General features: G+C 56.7%; 1 protein-coding gene across 1 annotated transcript; it reads right to left on the minus strand.

Moving 5' to 3' along the window:
- Nucleotides 1-499: 499 nt before the first annotated feature.
- Nucleotides 500-10,853, minus strand: LOC119103679 (polyadenylate-binding protein 4-like). Its single transcript, XM_037227297.1, has 5 exons — nt 10,522-10,853; nt 5,663-6,166; nt 3,586-3,863; nt 2,105-2,866; nt 500-1,742 (listed from the first exon to the last, which is right to left on the minus strand). The coding sequence occupies exons 1-5, from the start codon at nt 10,712-10,714 to the stop codon at nt 1,554-1,556; spliced, it is 1,926 nt and encodes a 641-aa protein (XP_037083192.1). The 5' UTR covers nt 10,715-10,853; the 3' UTR covers nt 500-1,553.
- Nucleotides 10,854-19,351: the final 8,498 nt, after the last annotated feature.

The raw sequence follows: 19,351 nt of genomic DNA on the forward strand, positions 1-19,351 counted from the left end.
ACACCCACACCTGCGCACCCAACAAGGACCGTGGCCAGCCGCTGACACCGTCCGTTGACGGTCCCCCCCCCCCCCGCGCTCTCCCTGGTTGTGGTTGCGTGGCGCACGCAAGCTCCCTGGCCTTAACGTAGCGTCTGCGACGTCGTGGAGCAACGCCGGTTATCAGATGACAGCGGATGAAACAGCGAATAGCCGCTGTGAACGGACGCCGCTGTGCCGTGTCAGTGTTGTAGGTGCCACGCACAATTTTACAATGTTTCAATGCAATTTTACAATGTTTCACAATGTTTCAAGGCAATGGTAAACACACTCCAAGGCTAGTTAAACGCGGATCTTGTCTGACCAAGTGTTCAAAGCTTCAACCGGTTCATCCACCCTGTCCGCGCCGCCTGGCTGACTGCGACCACCCGCCCGAGCCGAACGAGTCAATGCTCGCGAAAAGCCATACGGGCCGAACAGGAGTCAATGCTCGCGGGGACGGTAGAAACGAAAGGCAATGTTCGTTGAAGAGTTTATTCACGAAACGGGAAGCCGTAAAACATGAGACGATACGGGACAGGTCGTTCGCCCAGAACCTACACCACCAGCACCCTATCATATTGGGCGCCCGCAATAGCACTACATGATCGTCAAATTACACAACCATGATACACAAAAGTCGACCAGCCCAAGTCCTAAAGTCCAAACGCACCAAATTTTTACCAGCACTGGACTCCACCATAGGTGTGGAACGAAATTCAACGTCCGCATCATAGTCCATTTAAGAACGCGGCTTACGACGCGAATCCATATTACAAATATATATATATGGGCATGGGGCTTGAAGCAAAAATAACATCAAAACAAAAATAAACAAAAATAGGCTGGCGTCGGATCCTGATGCCAATATTATTTTGTGCAAAACAAAGAGGTAATAGCTCCCGTTTCGATTTTTTCCGAAAAGTTTATTTTTTTATTGGTGAAAGTTTTCGAGTACTTTTATCATTGGAGCTTTTTGTCTCTGTAGACCAGAGAACCTTTACATCTTTTTATAAAAAGTCGTTTTCTGCTTTTCTTCCTCGGGGACAGCCGTGGAGCTGTCCGTGCTGGTGTCGCCGGCCGTGCGGCCACGCGACCGCACAGGTGGCGCCACTGGTCTCGTGTGGCGCTGCCGACGGCCCACCGAGCCGACCTCTGCCGGCCGGCCCGGCGCCCGCCGGCCGGGGTACGAATAAAACAGCGCCGGGCGCGGCGGGACGGCCGGAGGCCGAGGCCAGCCCCCGGCCGCCCCACGCGCTTCCCGGGCAGCTTTCTGTTTTTCGCTTTTTTTTGTTGTTTTTGTCTCGCTTATGTGTCTCGCCTACCACTAAGTGCGTGTTCCGTGTGTGTCGAAGCCCACTGTGGCGGTGGAATGGGTGGAGCGGCGGGACGGGCGGTGGCGGCGGCGGCGCCAGTCACGCCGCCGTCGCCGTCGCCGCCTGCCTCGTCGCCCGGCTGGGTTCGTGGCTTAGTTCCGAACGCTCGCCGCCGGTGTCGAGCGGGGCCTCGGCCGGTTCGGGGCGTTCCGGGGTCATCTACTCCTTCTTGCCGGCCGGCTGCGGCGCGGTGCCCGGCTGCTTGGCCTGGTGCGCCTGCAGCACGGCCACCGCCTCGTCCACCTTGCCCTTGAGCGACTCGTGGTGCTCCAGCATGTGCACCAGCTCTGAGTTGTCGATCTCCAGCAGCATGCCGGTGATCTTGCCGGCCAGCTCCGGGTACATGTGCTGCAACGGAGGGCGCGCCCCGTCAGCAGGCGACGACCGGGCTTGCGAGAACCACACGCTCAAGACAGCCGCCGCACAGCCGGCGGGAAAGCAGGGCTGTCTCAACTGTCGCCTTAGCTGTTCATGCTTGGAAGATCCGGAAAGACGGAGCAGGAACTACGGCGGCATTTGCACCGGGTGGAAGAAACAACACAGTTCACGTGCGCGCATACTACAGCCAGCAGCCCGTTAACCAAGTCTATGGCCTAGCAGCAAACATCTGCAAACGCTGACCGCCCCAGCTGAGCGGCTGCACGGGCCGCCACCAGCATCGAGCCCCCTGACAGGGTCAACGGGCCGCGCGCACCGGGCGACAGCCTCACCTGGATCATGGGGAAGAGCCGCTCGCCCAGCATCTGCTTCTGCTCCTGCTCGGGCGCCGCCGCCAGCATGCTGGCCGTCAGCGGCTCCTGGCCCTGCACCCGCACGGCCGCCTGCGCCAACGGCTGCGGCGCCAGCGGCGGCTGCGCCACCACGCCGCCCGCCAGCTGCTGCATCGGGTTGCGCATGTTCGGCGTGAACTTGTAGCTGGGGCGCGGCTGGGGCGCGGCACCCGGCTGCGGCGCCATCGGACGCGGCTGCATGCCGGCCGGCATGAGCGCCTGCTGGCCGGCCATGGGGCGCGCCTGCGCCTGCAGACCGCGCATGGCGCCGGCGGCCGCCGCCTGGCCCGGCTGGCGCTGCGCCTGGGCCCGGAACGGCGCCGCCATGCCCGGCTGCGCCTGGCCGCCCAGGCGCATCTGGCCGCCGGGCTGCTGCCAGCGCGGTCCCGGCCGCATCTGGTGCGCCATCTGCGCCGGCGGGTAGAACCGCTGCGTCGCCTGCGGCATGGTCGGCACGAAGTAGCCGCCGCCGCTCGGCTGGAACATGGGGTTCACGCCCGGCATGCGCATGCTGGTCATGCGCTGCATGTACTGGCTGGCCAGGTGCGCCTTGCGGTCCTCCTTGCGCTGCGCCAGCGCCACGTACAGCGGCTTGGAGGAGACGATGCGGCCGTTCATTTCGGTGACGGCCTTTGTGGCCTCCTCGGGCGACGAGAAGCAGACGAAGCCGAAGCCGCGGCTGCGGCCGTCCTCCATCATCACCTGCCGGCCGCGACAGACGTCACCACGGGGTCGCGCTGAGGCGCCAGCTCGCCATGGGTCGCCCCGTACCGGGCTGGTCCACCCCAGCGCTGCGGCCCACTGCATGGCATCAGCTGGGGACGGTCGACCGCAACCATCCATCATCGAGAGGGCAGACTGGTCTCGAATGAGCCGTCTTTCGGCAGGGAGACGGCTTATTCCCCCATCCCAAATCCTTGGGCAACGACATCCTCTGACAGGACAGCCGGCTAACATCAGCACCAGTGACGCATGGATACGCCAGTGGGCGTGCAACTACCACATAGCACCACAGCATCCACCGTTTTACCCTCGGCATACATACAACTCTCTCGAGTCAAGGTCAATGCCGTTCTCCCACTCTCACTTCCCACGGCCCTCCACGACACCTCTCCTCTCCCCCCCCCCCCCCCCCCCCCCCCCCCCCCCCCCCCCCCCCCCCCCCCCCCCCCCCCCCACACCCCTCAACAGCCGAGCCGAGCCGAGCCGAGCCGAGCCGAGCCGAGCGAGCCGAGCCGAGCCGAGCCGAGCCCCGGCCCAACCCACCCAACCCAACCCAACCCAACCCAACCCAACCCAACCCGGCACGGCACGGAACAGCACGGAGCAGCACGGCCACGGCACGGCACGGCACGGCACGGCACGGCACGGCCCGGGCTAGCCTGGCTTAGCCTGATCCAACTCGGTCGCCGGCCACCCACCCTGGCGCTGGTGATGGTGCCGAACTGGGCGAACTCGCGACGCAGGCGCTCGTCGTCGATGCCGTCGTCCAGGTTCTTGACGTAGAGGTTGACGCCCTGGTAGCGGTTCATGCGCTCCAGCTTGATCTGCTCGAACTTGCGCTTCAGCTCGTGCTGGCGCTCGGCCTTCTTCTGAGCGCGACCGACGTAGATGGTCTTTCCGTTGATTTCCTTCCCGTTCATGTCATTGACAGCCGCCTCGGCCGCCTCCGGGTCCTCGAAGCTGACGAAGCCGAAGCCTGCCAGACCGGACAGTGGTGAAAGGCGGGGCTACGGCCAAGCTGGCAACCGGCCGACCGAAAGACAAGCAGGCAGGCAGGCACGCACCATGGACCGACACCACTCTGAGCTGCATCTGTCACCTGACAGCCATGACACATCAAACACTTAACGGAAACATGTGACGACATAAGCCAGGAAGGCGATAATATAAGTTATTTCACCACGTACTGGAGCATGCGACAGAGTAGCGCAAGAAGGTTCCCAGCCGTGACAAACTCTCGTTCATAACGATGGCTCAAAGCCATCGCGACCGCTCTAAGGTAAATGCCACATGGACGAGTCCGGAATCATCTATCCAGGGGCTCATCAGCCCCCAGCCCTCCCCCCCCCCCCCCCCTCCACCCTCAGGTCAAGCCCCCTGCTACGTCTCCGGAAATGAATGATTTCGTTTCGGAGATGGGCCAGGCATTTCCATGAGGCGATAGACGTAGTCACATCATGACGCCCCATCCGTCGCCTGGCGTCTTGTTCGACGACGACCCTCCTCCTTACAAGACCGATAGCAGCGCCTCTGGCGGGCGCGATGCGAACTGAGTGCGGGACAAGCCCCAGCCCACACTTGTGATCGGTGAGGCAATGTCCCAGCGCCGACCTCACTTCGTGCGCAACCTTTCACAGGGCTGAGAGGCCAGCTGTAAGGGGAGAGGGTCGGGCCAGGCAATCACAGGCACCCCTCTGTTATCTCCCTGAGCCCCGGACAAGCAGCATGCTTGTGCTGCATTGAGAATTTGCGCCCTAGCTCATTGAGCCTTAGCTAGCTTATTGAGAATTCCGCTAGCTCTTCCCCTCGCGGTTGACGTTGAGTTGGTGTTCCCAAATGAGACGCTCGCTAAATAATCACGACACCGAGCACAGACACCGAGCTGGGAGCGTCGCTGCTCCAATGAGGAGGCGTTCGACCATCCGCCGCTTGCGATTATTACATTGCTGTGAAATAATAAAGGAATGATCGGTCGTCTTCGAAATTGCGCTTGAGTCTGGACCTCCCCTCAAAATTTGTCGCCAACCACAACCGGCTTTTGACATAAGACAGTTGACATTGTGCCATAATGGTGACCGTGTTCTCCAGCCAGCCTACGGAAGCCAGTCTATGACCACGACCACTAGTCAATCACTAGCTGTGTTCCTAAACATAATTCAGTCCACTCAGTCCCCAAGCCTGACAGCCCAACCCACCATACCCTTAGCCGTGACCAATGCACCAGTTCCCACTCACCTCACCTCCAGCCGTGACTACTGCACCAGCTCTGGCCCATCCCGCCCTCAGCTTTGTCCATTACACCAGCTCCCGCCCCGCCGCAGCTCACACCAGCTCCCGCCCACCCCACCCTCAGCCATGACCATTGCACCAGCTCCCGCCCCAGCCGCAGCTCACACCAGCTCCCGCCCACCCCCACCCTCAGCCGTGACCAGTGCGCCAGCTCCCGCCCCGCCGCAGCTCACACCAGCTCCCCGCCCACCCCACCCCCAGCCGTGACCACTGCACCAGCTGCCGCCCCGCCGCAGCTCACACCAGCTCCCGCCCCACCCCACCCTCAGCCGTGACCACTGCACCAGCTCCCGCTCACCCCACCCTCAGCTGTGTCCACTGCACCAACTGCCGCCCCCGCCGCAGCTCACACCAGCTCCCGCCCACCCCCACCCCACAGCCGTGACCACTGCACCAGCTCCCGTCCCGCCGCAGCTCACACCAGCTCCTGCCCACCCCACCCTCATCCGTGACCACTGCACCAGCTCCCGACCCGCCGCAGCTCACCCTTCGCCTTGCCGTCCTCTCCGGCGGCCACCTTGTGGCTGGAGATGGTGCCGAACGGCTGGAACAGCTCCAGCAGCTTCTCGTCGTCGAGCTCGTCGCCGAAGTTCTTGACGAAGACGTTGGTGAAGCGCTTGGCCTTCTCTCCCAGCTCCTTCTCGCGCTCCTTGCGCGGAACAAACTTGCCGACGAACACCTTCTTGTCATTCAGCAGCATGCCGTTCACCTTCTCGATAGCGTCCGTGGCCGCCTTCTCGGTCTCGAAGTGCACGAAGCCGTAGCCCTTGGACACGCCGTTCTCGTCGGTGGCCACGCGGCAGCTCATGATGTTGCCGAAGGCCGAGAACGTGTCGTACATGGCCTTGTTGTCGATGGACTTATCCAGTGATTTGATGAAGATGTTGCCGACGCCGGAGCGGCGCAGCGACGGGTCCCGCTGCGACCACATGATGCGGATCGGCCGGCCCTTCACCACGTCGAAGTTCATCGTGTCCAGAGCACGCTCGGCTGAAAGAGAGCGCTCGGTTAGATTTCAGCTGGCGGCATCCCAGCCACAGAACTCAGCTGTATACTGACTTCAAATCAGGCACCGGGACCAAGCCAGGCTCCAGGCTTCAAAGCTCCGCGGCCAAAGCCGGAGCCAAAGCCAAAACAAAGACGTGACGTAGTGGTCTAAATCGAAGCCGGCGGCCTCGAAGTTTGCAACTGCAAAACCAATGCAACCGCCTTTGCATTCCTAAAACGTGAAGCCGGATTCGAAGCCAGCGGTGTTGAACTCTGCATGAGCGCAGCATAAGCCAGTGACCTTGTAATAGGGAAACACGAAAAAAAAAGTCAAGCTTCGACTGATTCAGAATCGTGCAACCCAAACCAAGGCTGAATTTAGTTTACAGCGCGTTGTGCAGCCAACCATTTTCACGTCTGCCAATACTGTATGGAATCAAGAAACATCGTCACGGCTTTGCGGAGCCATAATTCACAACTTGTGCGAAGACGATGACGAAGCCAGGTGTTACAACGTCACGAAGCCAAAGTCGAAGTCGCAGCCGATAGTTCAAGTCGAATCAGAGAACATAAGCGGGAAAAGGTCGCTTCGTGAAGCCGAGGCTGGAGCAGAAGCTGGGTTTGTCGCCATGCCTGCCTCGGACTTCTCAAACTTTCTCGGAGAGGCGCCACCTCGGAAAGAGAACGAAAGATCCGAAGCACAAACAACCATGACACATACCAACGACAGCTTGCAACATCGGCGCCGTCGGCAGAAATATCTGCACTCTCAGTCAAGTTACGGCTTGGAACTGGTTCTCCACGTCATTCCATCTCAACAGATTTTTGTTGCTTATTGGTGTTTTCGGGCGCGTCGACTGCAGTGGTCATTTTGCGCCCATGCATCTCAACAGAAGTCAGCAACATTTGCAAGAGCTTGGTCAGTCTTATCCAGCAAAGCGCTCCACAAACGACAGCGTCCAACAAAATGTGAATGAATTTTCGAACGAAAGCAATAAATGACTGCCAATGACGACTGGACTCAGTAAACCAATACACCGATGAAGAGCGCAGCGCACCGCGCAACCACAACGCAGCGACGAAGTGAAATTAAAAACAGCCCGCCAAAGTTCGTCCCGATTATCCTGGATATACCGTCCCGGACGTCGCGCTGTCGCTGCCGGATCCCGCTCTTACCAACCGCAGTGAGGTTCCCGCCGGTCGCGTGCCTCCTCCGGGCCGGCCCCAGCAGACCGGGTCAGCCGGCCCGCCGGCTGGAAAGGCCCAGCACCCGGCCGCCGGGAGAAAGTGACACCCTGAGGGCACGCGGCGCGGCGCAGGCGACACCCGCTGTCGTGTCCACCTCTCCCCCCCCCCCCCTTCGGCCCAGTTCCCTCGCTCGGACTGGAACAACTCGGGTGGGGCAGCACCACTTACCGCGTGGCAAGGTGCGGAATGCACGCTAAAGCTGGGCGCTCGGATACAGAATATTTGAACGAATATCTGCATCCGGCGAGTATTGAACGGCTGAAATCGAGACTCGAAACAATTGAAAAATTTCCGACACGCATCCAAATATCACAAAAATGCACCACGCATAAGGTGGGCCAAATCGACAGCTTGCTTTGACGTCTCTATGGCTGGGTGGATGTGATGCGAGCACTCGCCGTTTATTGACACCGGGTTCGAAATCCAGGGCAGTCTGCACCGTCAATGCTGTTTAATTAATGACGTATCGCCCAATTCCCAAAGGGCCAATGCTGAAAACGGATATACGCAGATCTTTCAGTTTTAAGATCGGCAGGTGGTTTTGGGCCGTGGTCTTGCAGACAAAAAGCAACCCTTTTCCAAGATATACCAGAATAAGAATTCACTGCTGTTCTTTAGCATTTTTCATCTGCACTTGTGGCGACAACACGACATTTTTGTTATCTTCCAAAACGACTTTGGGTTAGCATGCCCGACCTGAATATGGGTAAAGCCTCTTCATTTAACATAACATAGTACAAAATAGCAACGCCTAGTATTCCTCTCAATACATAACAAGTTCATCAACTGCCCAATCCGTATTCTGGCGAACTCCGACTACTTGAGCAAAATATTCATAATTATCTTCCGAACATTCGCGCACCGAAACAAGACGAAATGTTTAGCTCCATCGCGTACCCCACGACATGGCGCCTGAGGACACCCACATGTGCAGCAGCTGTAGAGCGTAAACAACATTGATACAGCTGACGGGCGCTGCGCAACCACGGGCGGTGTTGACCCAATGCTGCGCACGCTGCTGACGCGCACCGGGAACCGCCAGTTAAGGGCGTTCGCAGAACTTACGAAACTGTCGCTGGCCACTTTCGAAAGGCGAGATATCTCGGCGACGACACGGTCGAACGGATATCGGTTGACCTAGTCTCCAAATGTTCGCCCTAGCGGTCAGCTATCTGTCAGCTGCATCTGACCGCCAATCTCCAAACGCTGGCGCGGGAACGGAGTCCCCTAGAATCCAGCAGCCGTGTGTTCCCCGCGCAGGACGCCAGGCGCGTTGCACCAGCCGCGCCAAAACGGGCGCGCCAGAGCGAAACGAGCGGATCCGCCTCGATGGTTCGGCGGTTAGCACACCGGCCCCATTTAGAAGCGAGAGGCAGACGCAGCCCGATCGCGATACGTCGCCACGTGGCTTGGATTCCCACCTAGAGCGTCATAATTCCCCGCCGCGGAGGGAAAAGCTTTACCACGAACGGCCGTGAGCCATGGCACTGCATGACATGACAGACAGATCCTTCCAAGACTATTTGGCCAACAGAGGTTGGTGTCAAGTGGTCGATCGGTCGCATCATGACTGTGGTGGTGGCAGATTCCACACAGAATTCTATCATTGGCAAAAAATTCAGTTCCAGTGAAACAAATGTATAAAACATTGCTGGTACATGACATTGCCTGGAAACTTAAGCAGCTATTGCTAAAAAGTGTGACACAAGGCAACCTGTGACAAGGAAATGCAGCAACATGGAGTTCAACTTCTAGTCAGAACTGTATGTCAAGCTTTGTCTGTGAGGAACAAGGGGTCTAGCCTTTCTACACCAGCAACTGGAAACCATTAAGGCATTCCTTTTGGTCTCAGAAAAGTAATGCAAACTAAAAAATATGAAAATAGTACATGCAAAAGATCACTTAGTACTGTATATGCACTATGGTTCTTACACTGCAATTTTCATGCCTTGCAGACTAGCCATCTTGTACACAGAGCATGCTTTCTGCTTATAACAACAGTCCAAACATGAACCATTCACTGAAAGGTATGCCACTTCTCTGCCATACAGATTAGGTTGTGTGGTCCAGCTGTGCTGGCATCCAGTCTTGCCATTCCATGACAAAGAAGCAAGACAGGTCCATAAATATTTATCATCATTTCAGCCACAAAAAGGATTGAAAGTGGGAGCAGTGTCATCAAGCATAATATAAGGTTAGTTGTACTAGGTTGTGATATGGCTGGACTGGTGGCAGTTACAGGATGAAGGAGACAAGTTATGGTTTGGTGGAGCAATGCAAGCCTGTGTTTCTACTGTATCCACTAATGCCCACACTAATTCATGAAGTTAGGTGCAAATTTTAGTGAGCCCATAAAAACCCAAAGAAATTTAAGTAACAGTCTTGATCCACATATCTTGAAATCATTTTTATCCAGCTACATGGATGCTTGTGCCTGTATGGCAATCAGTTATCTTATGAAACAGATGTTCATGGTGCTGATCAACAGTTAATATAGGGGAACCCTTATTTTAAGGAGCATAGGGAGCACAAGGGACATATTTTAGCATGAAAAAGGTTTGAGTATTCTTGCCTGAAATTGGTGCTGCAGATGCCACTGCTAGCTTGGGCACATTCAGATGCATTTTTGCAGCCTGGTCTAATACAAATACAGGATTGGCATCTTCTGATGAAAAACCCAAATAAATCCAAATGGATGCATGTTTGTCAGTCCATTTAAACATTGCTGCCATTTTAAGTTGCTGGAATAAATTGCTACCACTTTCTGCTTTCTAAAATGTTTGATTAGTGGGAACACAGGCACAATATGTGAAACCTTATGCCACACTTAAATTGCTTGTAAAAATATTTCCTGCTCACAACTGTTACATCCATTATGCAATTGTACGAGAAACCATATGGTGACGCAATGAGTATAATTAACGTCCCAAATGGTGTACATAGTAATTGGGATAGTTGCTGAAAATCCTAAGCAGAACAAGCATGGCCGAAGCCAGATAATGCAGAAAAGCAAGTGCCAATAGCACACTTCAATAGCAAATCACAAGTTTGACAGCTCACATTATTCTTGGAGCGAACATTAACCAAACACATTGTAAAAAGGCACTCACCATCTGCTGATTGCTGGAAGTTCACATAAGCATAACCCAAAGAACGGCGGGTTATCATGTCTCGGCAGACTCGGATGGAGAGAACGGGGCCAGCAGTTGAGAACTTCTCAAACAGCATGGCCTCCGTGACATCGGCATGGAGATCCCCGACGTACAAAGACGCCATGGGATAGTTAGGCCCGGCAGAATTCATGTTGCACACCTAGCGTTCGGAACTACACCACAATAATATTTTGGGGCTTTTATCTTTTCTGATTTTTTTGTGTTTTTAGCACAATTATAGGTGGGCGAAGGGTGCGAGAGCACACGTCCCGCGCCACAGACGTCTTCGACACACAGTGAAACAAAATGACGGAGAGAGCGTTGTTACAATTGCTGCCATATCCCATCCCCGGTCCAGTCTAGGCGCAATTCTTGGCTATACTTACCAGAAATAGCCAATGCTAGTCTAGGTCGCTAGTGACAACCAAGGGCCAATTTTAGGGCGGAGGGGCCCGAACGGCCGGCCGGAGTTCAGTTTGTTTCGGAGGCCCACAATGCCTAACAGGGGCCCCTGTGCTGGCAAGAGGCCCACAGTCCGCCAGAGGCAGTGTTCGAGGAGGCCCGAAAGGGGACGGGGAGCCCGCTGGAATCGACGACCAAGGGCCCGACTGGAGTGCGTAGGGACCCGAAGGGCTGGCTTTAGGTCAATTAAAGGAATCCGGCCCGTAGGTTCGTGACCTAGAATAACAGTCAGGGGGACCCCCGCACTGATTGAGGACCTCCTGAGACAATGCGGGTTTCTATGCGGAATAGAGACCACCAACACCGAACACCTGGCCCCCTGTCGATCCGAAGCTGAAGCCTGTTGGCCCATTTCCCAAGCAGGAACAAGGCCGACCCGCGATTTGCATTGGTCTGGTTTCCTGAAACAATCAGGGGTCCCTGTGTAGGCCGGAGCGGATCCAGGACTTCATCAAAGGGAGGGGTACTCAACATCGTGGGGCCCCCACAGAGTTTAGCCTCCCCCCCCCCTCCGAGAAATAAAAATTATCGAAGTCCGGCCATCAAATATTGAGATTCTTAGCATGTTTTTTTCATACGGAAACCCATCTTACTTTGTGCATTCCTAGAAAACTAAGCGCGCTACGTAAGCCCATGCTTGCAAGTTATTCCTTTTCTGCAGACCATGGATTCTGAGGCTAGGTTTTTCCTGTCATTTTGAGGTTAAGTTTTTTGGGAAAAAATGAAAAGATGAACTGTCAAGTTGGCTGCTAAATAGCATTAAACCCAAGCACGAGCTTAATTTTGGCTCACGAAGCTCACGGGCTTCACTTTCGCTTGTGACTACTCTTGGTCGTCTGAAGGCCCAACGACGTCCAATTTTGCTGTCTTTTGTGTTTGAAAGCTGCGTCCGTTCGCCTCGTCACAAGCCCCTTCAGAGCCTGTGGGTCCCCAACGGGCACAAGGGACGAGCACAGTTCGGCGTTCCCCCCATTCCGGGTCCCCATTGGCCCGATCGTTTTGATAGATGGAGCTCCAACAAGGATATAGGGCCATCCATCCAAATAAGAAATATCCAGCACACCATATGGAGGGCCCAGGAATGATCGACTGTGCTCGAGTTGGTTAACGGACGAAGGCTCCTGACGAGAGCGTAGGACGCTCCATTCAAATAACAAAGGCCGACGACATAATGGAGAGAGCCCCAAACGATCCAGCGCACCCGAGCAGGTTAACAGATATGGCCCCGACAAAAGCGTGGGATGCTCAATCCAAATGGGAAGTACTCAAGACCCAATTTGGATGAGCCCGAACGATCAAGTGTGCTAAAGCGGATTATCGAAATTGGCCCCGACAAGAGAGTAGGGCCCTCCATTCAAATCAGTAGTATCCAAGACCCAGTGTGAGGGGCCCCCGAACGATCGAGTGTACCCTTGCAGGCTGTCAGATGGCCCCTGACAGGGGCATAGGGCCCCACATTCAAATATCAAGACCCAAGGTGCAGGGCCCTGAAACAATCTAGTGTGCCCGATGGGTTGAACAGATGGCCCCCAACAAGTGCGTAGGGCCTCCATTCAAATAGAAAGTACTCGAGACGCCAATGTGGAGGGTCGTGTGTGTCATTGGGGCTCTACGACGCACTCAGCTGCTGAGGCTATATGGCGTCGCCTGCCTCTCACCCTGGCAGGAAGGGCGGGCACCGCGGGGAATCGAACCCCGTACCTCTGGTTTCCCAGACGCGCAGTGGTTAACGCAGACACGCTGTGCGAGTGTGCGCGAGCAGGGTAACAGATAGGGGCCCCCGACAAGAGCACAGGGCCCTCCATTCAAATAACAAATAGCCACGACACAGTGTAGAGAAAACATAAACGATTAAACGGGCGCCTAAATGGGCCAGACCAGGTTAAAAGATAAGACCCCTGACAAGGGCGCAGGGCCATCCATTCAAAACAGGAAGCACCCAAGACCCAATGTACAGGGCCCCCGACTAAACGAGTGTGCCCGAGCAGGCTAACATATAGGGCCCCCGATAAGAGCGAAGGGCCCTCCATCCGAATAGAAAGTACCCAAGACCCAATGGAGCGCCCTCCGAACGATCGGGTGTGTCCGAGCAGGTTATCAAATGAAGCCCCGACAAGAGCGTAGGGGTCTTCATTCAAATAAGAAATACTCCAAACCCAGCGTGGTGGGTCCAGAAAGATCGAGTGTACCCAAACCGGCTATCAGATGGCCTCGACAGGAGCGTAGGGCCCTACATTTAAATACCAAAGCCCAATGTGCGGGGCCCAAACAATCAAGTGCACCCGAGCAGGTTAACAGATAGGGGCCCCGACAAGTGCAGAGGGCCCTAAATTTAAATACGAAAGCACGATGTGCAGGGCCTCCAAATAATCCAGTGCACCCGAGCAGGTTAGCAGATAGGGGCCTCGACAAGTGCATAGGGCCCTCCATTTCAATAGGAAGCACCCAAGACCCAATTCGGACGGCCCCAAACGACCGAGTGAGCCCAAGTAGGTCGGATGGGCCCCAAACAAAAGTGCAGGGCCCTGAGCAAGCGACAAAAAATCGGAAGGGCCCTGGATCAATGTTGTGGGCCCTATGTATATCGTGAGTGTGTCGGTGGGTTACATGTGACCAACGTGAAGAGCCCCTGAGCAAACAAGAATACCCCGGCATGTCAACCTATGAGCCCCCCGGCTCTAGCGTATAGAACGTGTCGGTCAAATAAAAAAAATCATGGAAGGTCCTGATTGACAGAGTGTCCCGGCACGCTGGCAGGAAGGGCTCCAGAAAAAGCGCAGAGCCCTCAGAGCAAATGCAAGGAAATCAAGGGCAAAGTAAAAAGGTTCCTCAACAATCAGCCTGAACCCGCAAATGGACGTATAGAGCTCCGGAAGCAGCGTAGGGCCTCTGGACAGCGTAAGCAGTCTTAAGACCTCCCAATCACCACCTTCTCAATCACTGAAAAATAATTTTTGTCCTCTCGTAGGCCCCTCACTCTCGCTTGCAACTGTTATCGGTCGCCTGCAAGCTCAAACACGTCCTATAATGTCGCGTTCTGTGTAAAAAAACTGCCTCCGTTCACCCGGCTAAAGGTCCCCACAGAGCCCATGGGGCCCCTTCGGCAGGGCCCAAGGGGGGCATAAACTCATTCCACCCCCCCCCCCTCCCTCTGGATCCGCCTCTGTGTGTAGGTCAGAGCCGGACAGTGTTAAACAGTGGGTCACTTGTCGGCAATAGGCACTGAGCCGTTCGCAAGCCTTGGTATAGTGGCCTTGTTGCCCAAAGATGGACCAAAGGGCCCTCGTAACCAAAGATCAAGGGTTCAGTTTGAAGACAGAAGCACCGAAGGACTGGCCGTTGACCACAGTAAGGACGCCCGCCCGCAAGGCTGTGGCCTCAAATGTCAATCAGAGGGCCTCTCGCGCCGATTTGGAACATCTAGAGGAGTGCGGGCCTCTATTTTGGTGAGAGACTACCAGCACCGAACAGTCGGCGCCGTAACCTCCTGAACTCTGGGGGTCCATTTCCCAAGCGCGAGCGAAGCTAGGCTTGCGGTTTGCATTAGTCGCGGTCCCCGAAACAACGACGGTGTCGGTCAGGGGCTCACAGTGCCTTACAAGGTCCTGCGCCGGCAAGTGGCCCCGAGTCGCCAGGGGCCGTGCTTTAGAAGGCCCGAAGAGGGCCCAAAGGGTCTCTCGAGACCAAGGAATAACGGACAATTGGAAGCCTGGAGGGCCCAGTGTCGGCTGTAGGCTATATTAAGGACCCTCGCTCGTAGGTCCGTGATCTCAAATGTCGGTCAGAGGGCCTCTTGCACCGATCAGGGACCCCTGAGACAGTGCGTTGTTCAATTTCGGCCAGAGATCACCAACACCGACAGTCGGCGTCGCGTCGGTCTGAGATCGAGAGCCCCATTCCCCAAATAGGGACAAGACCGGAGGCCGCGGTTTGCACTGCCCGGGGCGCTGTGGCAATGCGGGGCCACCGTGTCGGTTAGCGGCCCACAGTGCCTAACAGGGCGTATTGTGTCAACAAGGGGCCTTGAGTTGGCCAGGAGGGCATTTGCTGAAGTGACGAGAGCAACTCAAGGTTCCCCTTGCTGCGCATAGATGTCGCTAGAGGCCACGCGCTGGTCCTCGGCGTTCTCTGCAAAAAAACTTTGCGCCACAACGCCACAAACTTACGCGACTTCTGCTTCATTCACATCGACACCAGAGTCAGCGGACTGATCTCACGCAGAGGATACACCAACACTGACTTCACCACCATTTGCAACATCCTCATCGAACAGGTCCGACACGCGCTGCACGACGCCCACGCAGCAATGTCTTTACGAACGTCCGCGACAGTGGGAGTACCTGCAACTGTGGTTAGCCGGGACCCCGTCGTCCGGTACAGGTGATCTAGAGGCGAACCGTTTCAGATTGCTGCCATGAACGAATATCTCCTTTCGTTCACGTCGGATCGCAGCATCTGGTCGCAGCACCTTAATGACCTCACATGGTCCACTAAATTTGTAGGACGTTTCTCGGTCACATCGCATTTTACTCCTTGCGTGTGACATTACATGCTATCTATCTATCTATCTATCTATATATATATATATATATATATATATATATATATATATATATATATATATATACAACCTTGCTGCCGTCCCCATATATCCCCATATATCCCCAAGCTGAGTGTCAGGTGCTGGGCACAGTGGAACGTCAAGGTCTATCCACTGACGACTGATGTGAACCGGTGCGGTCCGCCGTGAGGCGCTGCTTCAACTCGTTCCCATGCTGTCGGTATGCGAAGCACAGATACGTGAACTGGTGTACGGTTCGAGCCACACCAAGGCGCGAAGCGAGCCGATCATCATGGGCAGTGTGATAGCCTATTTTCGCATGCTGTATGGCGCCAGCAACAGCGTGTCACGCGCACCGTCTGCCTGTCGATAACGAAGCCGTCACGCACGAGCAGGTACTCTCGCTCCCAAGGATAGGACGTTCCAGCGCGTCCTGAGCATCGGGACTGACGCTCCCATCTGCCTCTATAGTATAGGCGGCTGCCGACAGTACTGGATCAACTGCCCTGAGCGTCGCCTCTGGCGATCTCACCTGGCTCTATAGCGCAGGCAGCTGCCGATAGTACTGGATCAGCTGCCCTGAGCGTCGCCTTTGGTGCTCCCACCGGGCTCTGTAGCTCAGGCGGCTGCCGACAATACTTGAGCAGCTGCCGGCGCACGTCGTAGCTCCGTCGGGAGACTGGAGCGGTCCGACAACGCGCTCCGTGCGTCACCGTCCGATGGATGATCCCGGCGTTCATCCACCGACGTCAGCGGTCGACGTCAGGAGCCGGCGTCAGTTGCAGCCACCGTCGAGTCCTCGGCCCCTACAGCCCGGCTGGCGGCCGGCTCGTCAGCTGGGGCCGGTGCACACGTCAGCTGGGGCCGGTGCACACGTCAGCTGGGGCCAGTGCACATGTCAGCTGGGGCCGGTGCACATGTCAGCTGGGGCCGGTGCACATGTCAGCTGGGACCGATCTCCGGCACTTGGCCGCAACACCACACTCAGGTACGCGCAATGAGTCCGTGCCGTCAGGACTCATCAGCCCGTGCTCCGAAGCACTGCTGGTGCCTTTCCTGCGCCACAGGCTCGGCGTGGCTCGTCGCCAGCACCATCGCCACCCGACATCCCATGCGCTGGATTGGAGCGCGCTCGCTGCTCGGCAGCCCGTGCACTGAGCCCGCGCCCGCGTCAGCCCGCAGGCCACGCACGGGCGGGACGTCTTCATCGTCTCGGGAGAGCGCGTGCGCGTGCGCGATGCCGGCTCCTGGTCGGTGGGTCGCAGGGCAGGTGTTCTGTGACAGCCCCATCACCCATCGGGCCAGCTAGCCGGTCAGATCCTGCGGGCTGTACAGCCACTCCAGCGCCGGCTGGTCTCTGACTACGGTGATCTCCGTCTCCGGTACATACCACCGGTGCCTGGTCACTGCACGGATCACGGCGAGGTGCTTCAGGTCATGCGTCGTGTATCGGGACTGACAGTCGTCGTGTACCGGGACTGACAGTCGTCACGTGTCCGGTACTGACAGTCGTGCACCGGGAATGACAGAAGTCGCGTACCGGGACTGACAGTCGTCACGTGTCCGGTACTGACAGTCGTGCACCGGGAATGACAGTAGTCGCGTACCGGGACTGACAGCCGGCGTGTATCACTGACAGTCGTCGTGTACCGGGACTGAGAGTCGTGTACCGGGACTGACAGTCGTCGCGTACCGGTACTAACAGTCATATACTGGGACCGACGAACGTGTACCTGGACTGACAGTTGTCGCGTACCGGGACTGACAGTCATTGTGTACCGGGACTGACAGTCGTCACGCGTCAGGTACTAACAGTCGCGTACCGGGACTGACAGTCGTCGTGTTCCGTGACTGACAGCCGTCACGCGTCCGGTACTAACAGCCGGGTACCGGGACTGACAGTTGTCGTGTACCGGGCCTGACAGTCGTCGTGTACCGGGACTGACAGTCGTCACGCGTCCGGCACTAACAGTCGTGTACCGGGACTGACAGTCGTCACGCGTTCGGTACTAGCAGTCGTGTACCGGGACTGACAGTTGTCGTGTACCGGGACTGACAGGCGGTCCACTTTCCCGATGCATCCGCGACCGCGTATTCGGCGGCGCCGGCGCTTTGACTCAGCATCGCGCCCCGGCCACATCCACACGCATTCGTGGTGACGCGGAGCGGCTGCTGCGGATCAGGCGGTGGTACCACCGGATAGGTGGCCACCACCTTCCTCAGGTCCTGGAGCTGCCCTATGCTGCTGCAGTCCATTCGAACCCTCCCAGAGCGCGGGGCCTCCCTCATGCTGCTGGACCGCTGGCAGCGCGCGATCCGGCGGTCCAGCAGCATGAGGGCCGCCGGATCGAACGCTCTACGTTTTTAATCGCCGGCAGAATGCGCCCCTCGGCAATGACGTGCGACAGGAACGTGACTTCTGACTGGGCGAAGCGGCGATTCTTTGTGTCGAGGCGAATGCCGCTCTGCCCCAATTTCCAGCGTGCCTCATGCAGGACTCTAGGAGCTGTTCCATCATCTCTGTGAAGATTAGCACGTCGTTTAGGTAGACGAACACCGACTTGCGAAGCAACTCCTTTAGCACCGTCGTCATCAGCCGTTGGTAGGTAGCTGGCCTGTTACACATGCCGAAAGCTAGAGTTTGGTAGCACTACTATCCCTGCTGTGATGAAGGCAGTTTTCTGCTGCGATTACATTGCCAGCCCCAGCTGCCAGTACGCAGCTTTCTGGCTCAGTTGCGAACAGGGCCGATGAACCGATGGCACCGATGGGATGGGACCAATGGACGCCAGCAACGACTCTATCATCAGCAGAGGAAACAAGTCCTTCGCGCTGCGCCGATTGAGTTCCCGGAGGCCTGTGCAGAAGTGGTAGCTGTTCGTCTCTTTTTTTCATCAGGAGAACTGGACTTGCATCGAGACTGCACCCTTACGGATCGCACCTTTGACAGCATATCCGTGATCTGCCGGTTGATTTCTTGGGTAACGAGAAGCTGGGTAGGGCTTTTTCTTCCTGCACCCCTCCTTCGGCTTGATGTGATGCTCCGCTGCTCCCAATTTTTGCAACGCTCCTCTTATACGAGCCCGGTGTTCTCGACCCTCATCGACACGCTGGCCGTACGCGCCATCGCGATGAGTTCCGTATGGTCGGACACAACACGGCTATGCAGCGACTGCCACACGGTTGCCGCATGCAGCCCGTTTGGCCCATTATACGCTCACCGTGGAGCAGCCTCGGCAACCCGCACGGAAGAAGGAACGACACAGCAGAACATCGTGTATTTTTTATGACAAACGCAAACTAGCTCATAATTCCGTACGCTACACGCACGCTGAACGATGAGAACATTGAACAACTAGCGCAAGCACAACGCAACGAAAGGCTGATCCACCGCCTACCAACGGCTGTAACTCTCTCTAGCTAATACCTAAGACCCATCCCCATGAAGTCACGGAGTGGAGCGCCGCGATAGCCGGGTACAGTCCTTATCGCCACCTGGCGGCCGCAACATCGTGCACAGCGCCGACCGCCGCCTGGCGGCCACAACGGCCACGGCTGTCGTTGCCACCTGGCGGCGAAGCGCCGAATTGTCATTTCTTCGAGCACTCAGGACCGAAGGGGAGGCACATTTCCACTGCACCCCCTGCCTGCACCCCTGGGCCCACGAGTAGTCAGGGGGCTCTTAGGTGTAGGAGGGCCTCTGACCTGCCGAAAGGAACCTGCGGACTAAAGTAAAACCGGGTGTCCGGAAAGTCGTGATGATAC

This window comes from Pollicipes pollicipes, unplaced genomic scaffold (assembly GCF_011947565.3).
Source record: "Pollicipes pollicipes isolate AB1234 unplaced genomic scaffold, Ppol_2.1 Scaffold_5724;HRSCAF=6776_pilon_pilon_pilon, whole genome shotgun sequence".
NCBI lineage: Eukaryota > Metazoa > Arthropoda > Thecostraca > Pollicipedomorpha > Pollicipedidae > Pollicipes > Pollicipes pollicipes.

Bases quoted from the DNA above. Each gene is read 5' to 3' on its own strand.
- LOC119103679 (XM_037227297.1), bottom strand. From the start codon at position 10,714: ATGAATTCTGCCGGGCCTAACTATCCCATGGCGTCTTTGTACGTCGGG. The intron at 6,167-10,521 runs GTGAGTGCCTTT...GCTCTCTTTCAG, and splicing joins CTTCCAGCAATCAGCAGATG to CCGAGCGTGCTCTGGACACG. The intron at 2,867-3,585 runs GTGGGTGGCCGG...CGCGGCCGGCAG, and splicing joins GCACCATCACCAGCGCCAGG to GTGATGATGGAGGACGGCCG.